The sequence below is a fragment of the Mustela nigripes genome, chromosome 17 (assembly GCF_022355385.1).
Source record: "Mustela nigripes isolate SB6536 chromosome 17, MUSNIG.SB6536, whole genome shotgun sequence".
NCBI classification, from domain to species: Eukaryota; Metazoa; Chordata; class Mammalia; order Carnivora; family Mustelidae; genus Mustela; species Mustela nigripes.
This window is the reverse complement of record NC_081573.1, coordinates 56,719,529-56,730,036: the sequence shown is the minus strand read 5'-3', so window position 1 is coordinate 56,730,036 and position 10,508 is coordinate 56,719,529. Positions and strand designations below refer to the sequence as shown.

The window sequence follows — 10,508 nt, the reverse complement described above, 5'->3', positions numbered from 1 at the left end:
CGACAGGACACAGGAAGCAGCAGGTGACAGGAAGCGACAGGACACAGGAAGCAGACGGGAAACAGTCGGGAAACGGCTCACAGAGCCACAGCCGATGCCCGTGACTTCCGCCTCCCGCCTGCCGGCCCTGGGAAGGGCCAGCTCCGTAGAAAGACCTCCTCGCCCCGTGTTTTGATAGATACTGTCAGCATGGCTTCTGGCTTTGCTCTCTAGTTACTGTTTTTATGTGGGGATTCACAGAAACTCAAAAAATATGTCGCCACAGGCTTCATCTTCCTGGAACCCCTTCCCCTTGCTGCCAACCACTTGTCCCCAGACCGGGTCGTCACGGTGGTCACTGTCCCATTCGGCCGGCCAGTCTGGGCAGACCTGCCCTCACGGTTTCCGGTGCCCTTGCCCTTGCCCCTTACAGCACCCCCTTCCTTTGGCGTTCAAGCCCCTTCCCGGATGATGCCCGTCAACACTGACCTCAACAAAGGCCAGTTAGCGACACGTGCCCGTAACCGTCACCTGCGAAGATCCGTTTCCCTGCTCTTGTCATAGTTTCACGGACGACCCCATTCAGGGGAAACGGTTGTCCCACTGCCTTCTGGCTTCCGGAACTGCCTGACACGGCAGCTACTGGCTGTCCCGTTGCCAGGAACGAGTTCTGAATCGTGCAGGGTGAAACGCTGCCAGCTAGTAACCAGGGGAGCACCGAGGGGCGAAGTCACAGTCAAAAGGGACGCGGTGCGTTTCCGACGGCAAAGGCGCTCGCCCAGCGTGAGGGCAGCAGTGAGGCACGGACGCTGCACATGGCCCCGTACGGACACCCAGTGCCTAGGCCTGTCAGGAGCCCCAGGAAGCACGGGGACCCCTCTGGCCTCCAAGAAGCCAAGCTGGGTGCCGTTCCAATGTCCTCCCAGACCCCAGCCCCAGCTTGCATCCCCTCCCCGGGGCGCTCCGGCCCACGGTCGGACTTTCAGCGCCCTCCTCCCCGGGCCTTGGTCTGCAGGTTCTGGAGTCTGGGACCGTCTCCACCTGCCACCAGCACCTCTGCTCGTTTTGGCCTCTCCTACTCCCAGCTCACATGACATCCTCGGCGTGCTCTGCCCCAACCGACCCCAACTTGTCCCCACCCCCCTCCATCAGCCCCGAGGAGCTGTATCAAATCTCCCCATTCTGCCCATTGCTTTACTTGTCCTCTGTGTTTCTGCGAGCCCAGTAAGGGAAAGGGCTCCAAGGGTCACATCCTGTTACGCCCCACTAGATGGAGACGATCGGCCCATGGTCACGACCTCCGGCCTAACGATGGCAGGCTAATCTAGCATGAAGCCGGCCTCCTGAATTCCCGCCACAGTGGCAGGAAGATACGGGGACGCAGAGAACAGGTCTCCAGAGTCACAATGGACCCGACACGGACGTACAAGCGGCAATCATCTTACCAAATTCAAGAGAACAGGTTCCTCCATGGCGAGGGAAGGCCAGGGAGAGCATGGTTACCCTACGGAAAGTCTCGATCTCAACGAGACTCTGTTTGGAGCTATCCTAAGGTAGAAGAGTTTGGGGGTCAGAGGGACCTTCGAACACCGTCTCCAACATGCTCGTGTTCCCTCAGACAGAGCCCAAGTCTAGCCCCATTTAGCTCCATCATCTAACCCAGGGTAAGGGACCCTTTCTCTCAGGGTCATCCTGAACTGCCTGGCCCAGGTAGGTGCCCATCAATGGTCAACTACGGTCAGAAGAGCCAGCTGATGGGTCAGCAGTGACCTTGGGCCGGGTCAGATAGCTCAGCCGCACATGAGCCCACCCTGGAAAGGAACTGGAAATGGTTACCACTTGGCAGGAGACCTGAACTTTGTAGCTGACGCCATCCTGAGGCCCTGCTGGCCCCACACGCCAGCCCTCACAGCCAGACTCCAGCATCCCCAACCCCCAAGGTGGGCAGGGCCCCGAGAAAGAGGGAGCAAGGCCCTAAAGCAGAGAGACACTGCCATCAGGGACTTTACTTAAACTTGCCCTGAATTTTAAGTTGGTTCTTGCAAGCCTTCTTACTCCCTAAGGCCCTCTTCCTGTGACAGCTGACCTCTGGTCAAGCTCTAGAGCCCAACTTCCCCTCCCAGTGACAGCTGGACCGCTCCCAGGCCATCTCTGACACGACGGCTGCTGGGAGAGCCCGCAGCCTGCCCTCTGCGCAGCTCATCACACAGGCTGCTCGAGGGTTCCTCCTGCTGTTCCAGGCAGGGTCTCCAGGGATCAGCGAGGGGACCTGACATGCAGCGCAGGGGGGAGAGCAGCAGGGCCGTGGGATGTGAGCCCACCAGGAGCCTGCCGGGGCCAGAAGGACACTCCTTCCCCAGCACTGGCTTCACTGTTGCTTTCTAGACTAAAAGGCTGAAAGTGGCCAAGGAACCAAGTCCATCACTCAGACCTCAGGCCGGAGCTCAGGGCTCGGCTGACCTTCCCAGGCCTGCGGCCACCCACTTCCAACAACACTGACCATTTCAAAGAGGGGGAGGCCGGTCTCAGAAGAAAAGTAGCCACCAGGACTTCCAGGGATCCAGCGTCCGCAACGGGATATTACGCTCCTGAAGATCTCCTGAAGAACCAAGCACCTCCCATCACAGGACCCTACACTTTTAGTTTTTCTAGGTTTAAAACAACTTAAACAACTTATCCCTTGCCACGCGTAACAACTTATCCCTTGCCACGCGTACCCAAAATATATTTACGTCAGGCACTCGGGAGAAACGGTTTCCGACAGGTACTGTCACGCAGGCATCAAAGAAGCGACCACACAGCTCGTGTAGACTGCTCGTTTATTAGCACTGGTGCTGCGACACGATGGTTTCCAGGGACGCTGCTGAGCCATGCAAAGGTGGGACCGCGCGGTGAGGCTCGGAGGGGGGTGCAGACTCCTCTACTTCTTCCACTCGTTCTTGTCGTAATCCCACTTGGCCGAGAAGCCCTGAACCGGGCTGACCTTCATGTCGAGCATCCTCTTGGTCTGCTTGGCCACCCAGTCCTCCTTGAAGGTGTGCGGGACCGGGCTGTACACTAAAGCCCAAAACAACGTCATGAGACCACCGTGCCTGATGAAGCATCTCTGAGCCCACAGCTCCTGCGGGTCAGGTCCTCCCCAACGCATCACACCAGCCACCAGGCTTGCGAAGTCATCTCCCACACAACACCCACACACCCACACACACAGGCTCTGAATTCTGGGCACGGACAACTCTCGGTATTACTCCTTTCAGGATAAAAGATGAGTAATCAAGTTAGAGCCGAGAGCACCCAGATTTCTCCACAAGACGCAGCTCATGGGGCGCCCGGGCTAGCACAGGGTACAGACAGAGCCCCCACCAACTCGACTAGTGAGATCAAATCCACAGGCATGAGTAACCCATGTCCACAGCAGACCAGAAGGACAGGACTCCCGCTGCTGGGAATGAGAAAGGCCCATTCTGCCTGGACACAAAGAACCAAGAGAGACAGCACGGAATGAGCAGACAAGCCCGACACAGTCAAAGCAGAAACGCAGAGACCTGAGGACCCAGGACTCCACTTACTGAGATGCGCTCATCCTGCAACGGAAACAGCCCTTCCGTGAGCATGCGCGCCCTCCCGCTCGATCAAACCCTCACCACGGCACCACGGTAACCGTCTGGTGAGCCAACACGGCGCTACGGAAGGTGGTTGCCAGAACAAAGCGGGGAAGTCATTCGCTGCCGAGCACAGCCTGGGCGCGTCGGAGCCCGCTCACACCTGGCTCCCCGCACGGAGGTGCCTGCCCCACGCACACGCCCTCAGTCCACCCCAATCCGGCCCCGTGCGGCTGCGACCCGAGAGGCCAGGCCTGCGCCGCTGCCCGCTCACCGTAGTACTTCTCCCAAATCAGGATGAGCGCGGTGAAACCGACGAAAAACAAGGAGGCGCCCACGACCGTCTTCCACTCGTTGGTGCTCCGGTTCATCTCCGCGAAGCTCTCGTTGAACTTCATGCGGTACACTGCGGGGAGAGCACACGCACTCATGGGAGCGAGCGCAGCCGCGCCCTCCTCTGCAGGGCGCTCCCTTTCTCCCCGCAGAGCCGGGGGACCAAGCGCGCATGCCTGTGCTCATACATGGCTACACGGCATGACAGAGGGGAGAAAATGCAGAGTCTGCTTTCCACAAAAAAAACCCACAGTGAATTCCTTCCACGCATTCCTACGCACAGGATCTGCGTAATCCCAGAACTTCCACTCCCCTTCACCAACTGACAGCATATTGCTGGGCTCATGTCCCATCAGTAAGCCTCAGAGGCCCCGGTCCTGCTAGGCAAGGCGGCAAGAAGCCACAGCCACCAGACCCCCACCTGCCCGCCCCGCCCTGGGGACCAGAGCCCCGCGAGCACAGAGGGGCCTGGGCGGAGGCGCAGCCGGCCACAGAGCCAGGGCCCCACAGGACACAGCACGGCGGGCCCCCGAGCACGCTGGTCTCCGGGCAGCACCCCCCAGCTCGCAGCCCAGAAACCAGTCAAAATGCTCTCCCGCGCTCAGCGGACACTTCCGCTTCAATACCCACATTCGACTTTCTCATCCATGGAGAGGCTGCTCCAGGAAGCCTTCTCCTTCTCTTTCAAGGCCTTCTGGCCGGCAGAGAGGTTCCTCACGTGGGCCACATCGGGCAGGGGGTAGTCACGCCGGTCGACGTAACTCGGGAGAGCGTAGTCTTCACTCTTCACGACGCCTCCTACCAAACGCAGCGGACGAACGTGTGAATGTTCACATAGGTTCAGAGTTACAAAGCAAGGCACTTACGCCCTGAAGACCTCATTACCCTGGCGACCTGCAGCCTGTTTCAAGCGGCTCAGGGACAGTCGTGTGAAGGAGGGAGTGAGCAGGCCCGTCCCGTGTGGCCCAGACGGCAGAACAAGGGGTAATAGCAGCCCTTCGTACAGCCGACACGCACCTGCTGGGGCAGCTGTCCACGGGAGAAGCACAGCCCACGTGTGATGGGGCCACAGAGAGGGCACCCAAGGGCTCCCAGGACACCCTATTGGACTCGAGCAAGGCCCTTCTTTTTTTTTTTTTTTTTTTTTAAAGATTTATTTGATTGAGAGATCACAAGTAGACAGAGATCCAGGCAGAGAGGGGGAAGCAGGCTCCCTGCTAAGCAGAGAGCCCGACTCGGGGCTCAATCACAGGACCCTGAGATCATGACCTGAGCCAAAGGCAGAAGCATAACCCACTGAACCACCCAGGTGCCCCGAGGAAGGCCCTTCTCTTGGAGACTCCAACGAAGGAGGAAGCACAAAACCAACAGAAAACCCATAAAAGAAACGTGTTCAAAGGTCAGAAACCGAAACATGTAACAAAACATGAGACCCGTGTCCACTAGAGGCTGCAAGCAAAGGGCTCCACAGGGCATCAGGGAGCCACTCACTCCCGGGTTCGGGTTTACCAGGCACCTACCACACGCCGAGCGCCCTCTGGTCGTCTGAGACCAGGGAACGAAGACGGCTGGAGCACACGCGCCAGAAGCGGGACGCGAGGGACACGGACACGTCATCAGGGGTTACGGAGCGAGGGCTCAGGAAAAAGGCAAGGCGCAGCGGAGAAAGGGAATCGGGGGCGGGTGCGCATACAGTGGCAAAGAAGACCCGACACTCAGGAGAGGGAGATCCCTGTGCTCGGCGTGGACAGCCGTGCACCCGGTGAGTCACAGACTACGGATCTGCTCTTTTTCTAAGACTACACCGTGTGTGTTTCCTTACACATACACGACTGTACATACAAAACTCCTGGCAGGATAAACCCCACTGGTTGTCAGTGGGCAGAGGACAAAATGGGGTTTCTGATCAGATAGAAACCTCAGTGCCTTTAGACAAGCATGTATTTGGGTCGTACTCAAGGAAAGAGGAAAACAGTTCAGAAAGCAGGAAAGAAAGGATAACTTTACTTTTATTTAGAGGTTTCCCTAAATAAAACCGCTGAAATCTGCTTTTTCAGTTCTACCCTATACCTGCCAAGAAAACGTTGTGATCCAAACTGGCCTGGAAATATGAAGTCCTGTAGAAACACTCATTTCCATCAGCTTGTACCAATGACTACATTCTCCCAAGTCACATTAACAACAGTTAAAATACATCATTTCACCTCAAAGTAGAATTTCTCTGAGGCTGATCTTTGCCATGCAAACGGCCAGCATGCTTACATACCTGAGCTTATCCCCAAAAAATTTAACGTAGAAATGACTAGAACTACTTTCCAACTTTAAAATTCTAAGTTCGCTTAAAACGAGCGCACTAAAAAGAACGGCTGTACACCAGCGCGCAGCTCGCACGTGAACCACTACAAACAGAGGTGGACTGGGTGATGAGAACATTCTAAACCTCACTGTGGTGGTCAGGACACACCTCGGGGACTGTGATGAAAACCACTCGGGCACACTTTCAAAGGGCAGCTGTCTGCTGTGTGAATTACATCTCAATAAATTCTCATAACCGTGGAGCACCCTGAGCATAAAACCGCATTTTCTAGAACAAGGACAGGAATCTGTAATCTCATGGCTGCTGGGGTTCCTCAGCATTTTGGGCTCAGTCCCCCACACCCCGCGAAGACTAGCATCCCAAGCATTCTTTGAGAGAGAGAGAAGAGACTTCTGCATTTGAGAGAGCATCTCGCCGTCTGTCCTCAGCTGGGGTTTTCACTGAGGCTCTGCTGAGGAAGCCCAGGGTATGGGAGCTGCCCCCCCAATCAGACAGGTCACCGCACCAGCACCCGAGTGCAGTGGTGGCCGCCGGTGGTGCGTCACCATGTTACTATCCTGTGCAGAACCGGTCTGTGTCCTGCATGACTAACAGTTAAAAACAAAAGGACAAGACTCGCTTGAGAGACTGCGGGGCCATCTGCCCACTGCACGAACACGCGACAACGAAGAGTAGGCAGGTCCTCAGCCGCACAGAGCTGGCACTCCAGAAGCAGAGACAGACAAAACACACAAACCTCAGTGTGTCACTCCCTTGAGCAAAGACAAAGCAGGGCGATGTAGGACAGGCGGCATCTTCACAGTGGCTGGCGAGGGAAGGCTCTTCTAAAATAACCTTTGCATTGAGGCTGACGAGTAGAGAAAAGCTCCCACCCATAGCTCTGGAGCTGCGGCAGGAGCAGCAGCTCGCCGCCTGCGAGGACTATACCACGAGGGGCTGGACACAGAGCAATCCTGGAAGGCTCGTGTGGGTACGCTGCTCGCTTCTTTCGACAGTGTGACGACATCAGAAAGGCTAGCTGCAGACCGTAACTGAGGCACAAGAAGCCACTCAAGGATTTCAAAAAGGAACTTTTTAGGGGCGCCTGGGTCATTAAACATCTGCTCAGGTCATGACCCCAAGGTCCTGGGATCGAGCCCCGTATCGGGATCAAGCCCCGTATCAGGCTCCCTGCTCAGTGGGAAGACTGCTTCCTCCTCTCTCTGCCTACTTGTGATCTCTGTCAAATAAATAAATAAAAAAGAAGAAACTTGATTTAAAAAAATAAATAAAATTGGGGCGCCTGGGTGGCTCAGTGGGCTAAAGCCTCTGCCTTCAGCTCAGGTCATGATCCCAGGGTCCTGGGATCGAGCCCCGCATCGGGCTCTCTGCTCGGCAGGGAGCCTGCTTCCCCCCCTCTCTCTGCTGCCTGCCTCTCTGCCTACTTGTGATCTCTGTCTGTCGAATAAATAAATAAATTCTTTTTAAAAATCAAAATAAAATAAGGAAAATCCTAAGAAACAAAATAATTAAAATTATCTGTGTCCACAGCATTATCCTAGGCAGTTTAAGGAACAGAGGAAAATGCAAGACAACAGTATTGGCAATTCGAGGACACAACTTCAGGGAAAATTTCACACATAAAGCAGTTACTGATCATTGACCCCAAGATACATAAACCTTGCTCTCCAAATCATCGCTATTTAAGCCTTGCACCTGACCCTCACTGACACACCTTCCCCGTGAATTTGCATCTCTCCTTTTGTTTGCTCTCCCTGTCCCTGGAATGCTGTGGCTATGGGAATATGAACTTAAACCTACGGAGGTTAGGGGCATCTGGGGGGCTCAGTCAGTGGGGCACCTGCCTTCAGCTCAGGTCATGATTGGGACTGAGACCCATGTCTGCTCCCTGCTCAGCAGGGAGTCGGCTTCTCCCTCTGCCTCCTGGCCCATTTGTGCATACCCTCCCTCTTGCAAATAAATAAATAAAATCTTAAAAACAAAAAACAAAAACCGAGGAGATTAAAACTACTAATCCTTGAGCACAGTGAAGCTTCCCCTCAAGAAAAAACATTCCTGAACCCCAGGCCAGGCTAAATGGTTCTCAAGGGCTGTCACTTAATCAAACACCGCCTTCACCGATCTGTCCCTCTCCCGACTGCCCACACCCTGTGCAATGATTCCTCTCGTGTTCTTTTTGTTCTCAATGCCTAACAACATCTGGTACAAAGATGCTCGATGAACACAAAACTAAACTTGCTACGTGCCAGGCTCCAAGCTAAGCTCTTTACTAATATTCCAGGTGAGAAAAGAGATCCCTGCACATAAGCTGCTCGTCCAAGACAGAAATGAGATTAAACTCGGCTCAGGCTAGGATGTCCAGGGTCTGCCCCTTCCATGCCCCAATAATGTAAACGATACTGAAGAAAACTGGTTGCGGTTTTTTTTTGGGGCGGGGAGGAGATCGTTAAAATCAAGTATGGTGGACATCTCTTGAAAGGGGTGGAACTTGAACCTGAAAAAAAGGGAAAAGGGAAAGCCGGGAAAGAAACAGCAACATAAACTGAGATCGAGACTAGTACTCAGTATGATTTATAAATATTCTGTAATATTTCTACCTCCCCCTGAAGTCCCACAGCAGCGGAATCAGGCTCTCAGACCCCTTGGGTCGCCTGTGTTTGAGACTGCAGCCCGAGGGCTTACACACAGTGGGAGCAAAATGGAATGAGCTCGGCCGGCGGAGAAGAGAAATGAGACTTACCATGGGCTCGGACACACACAGAGGTGGAAATCGCCCGCTTGCCGAGGAGGCTGAACACTCTGGTAGCCAACATTCTGCAAGATAAAAACGTGCCCCTTCTCCGTGAACGCGGGCAAACACCTATTAGGGATTCCACGGCATTTCGTTTTTGCTTTCTTCCCCACAGCACAGACGACCCATTCTTCCTTAGTGACCTTGATGAACCCAGAAATAACCGAACACGAGGTTTTTCTTAGCAGTCAACCCGCTTTTACGGGGCCGCCTTACAAACCGGACGCCCTAACATGCACACGCTCCGGGACACCAGGAAACCGGCTTGCTTGAAAGACAGGGAGGAGTGTTTTCCTAAGACTGAAGAGGTGGGAACTCGCCAGCGCTGGGTGACCCAAATGGGGTCCACTGTCCGGCGGAGGAGACACAGCTGGAAGGGACCGGCACGCAAGGCCCGCGCTGAGGGGTCGCGGAAAACCCGCAACGCGCGCAGCCGAAAGGGACATCGCGCCGGCCGGCTGCCAACACGGCCTGGTCCGCTTCCAGCCCCTGCGGACCACGCACGACCCGGGGGACCCGCCTCTGCCCTGGGCCCTCCGAGCTTCGGGCCCTGCTCCGCTCTCCCCCTCGCTCCCCCTGCGTGCACACGGACTCGCTGACGCCACGGAAGGGGCTCCGGGCGCCTCTGCAGAGCGGCCCCTCGGGGGCAGAACACACTGAAGGGCGCCGGCGGGCCCCGGCTCGCGCGCCCTCGTCTGCTCTCCGGGCCCGGCCCGCGCGTGGGCGGCTGCGGGGCTGCGGGGCGGCGGGGCTGCGGGGCTGCGGGGCGGCGAGGCGGGGCGCCCCTCCCGCGGGCCCGTTAAACGCGGGCGGTGGCGCGGCCGTCGCCGGAGCGCTGCGGGCCCAGGCGGCTGCACGGACCCCGCGCCCGCCCTCGGTCCGCGGGCGCTCCAAGGTCAGAGCCCGGCCGCAGCCCGCGGCAGGCGGCGCCAACGCGGCCGGGCCCGATGCTGCCGGGCGCCCCACAGGCCGCGAGGCGGCGGCCCCCCGAGCCCCAGCCCCAGCCCCAGCCCCGGCCCGGCGGCCTCAATGTCACCGGACTGCGAGGCCCAAGCCCGCTCCCGCCTGGCGCCGGGACGCCGAGTCGCCGGCACAGTCGCCCGCTGGCTCCGGGCCCTGGCGCCCCCCGACCCCGCGGCGAGGGCCGCCTGCAGCCCGCCGCCGCTCACCCGCCGCCGCTCACCTGCCGCTGCCCCCGCCGCTGCCAGCCGCGACCGCCGCGACCGCCCTCTGTGCCCCCGCTGCCCGCGACCGGAAGAGAGCGAGGGCGCGCGCGCGGAGCACCACGGGATCGAGGAGGACTCGGCCGCGCCGGAGGTCACCGGAACGGAAGCGGAGAGGCGCCGCGAGCGTCGTAAAAGGCCGGGCCGAGCCGCTTTACGGCGGCGCCGAGAGACGGCTTTACGGCGGCGCCCGGCCCGCAGCGCGAGCGGCGGGTGAGGCGGGCGCGTCGGCTTGTCCCGGCGGCCGGGAGCCGGTGCGTGAG

At 57.7% G+C, this 10,508-nt stretch overlaps 1 protein-coding gene across 1 annotated transcript; it reads right to left on the bottom strand.

Moving 5' to 3' along the window:
* Positions 1 to 2,781: 2,781 nt before the first annotated feature.
* On the bottom strand, positions 2,782 to 10,317 carry LOC132006163 (cytochrome c oxidase subunit 4 isoform 1, mitochondrial). The gene is made up of 5 exons (XM_059383893.1): positions 10,206 to 10,317; positions 8,972 to 9,045; positions 4,545 to 4,712; positions 3,856 to 3,987; positions 2,782 to 3,036 (listed from the first exon to the last, which is right to left on the bottom strand). Exons 2-5 carry the CDS (start codon positions 9,042 to 9,044, stop codon positions 2,900 to 2,902), a joined length of 510 nt encoding a protein of 169 aa, XP_059239876.1. The 5' UTR covers position 9,045; positions 10,206 to 10,317; the 3' UTR covers positions 2,782 to 2,899.
* Between the last annotated feature and the right edge of the window lie 191 nt (positions 10,318 to 10,508).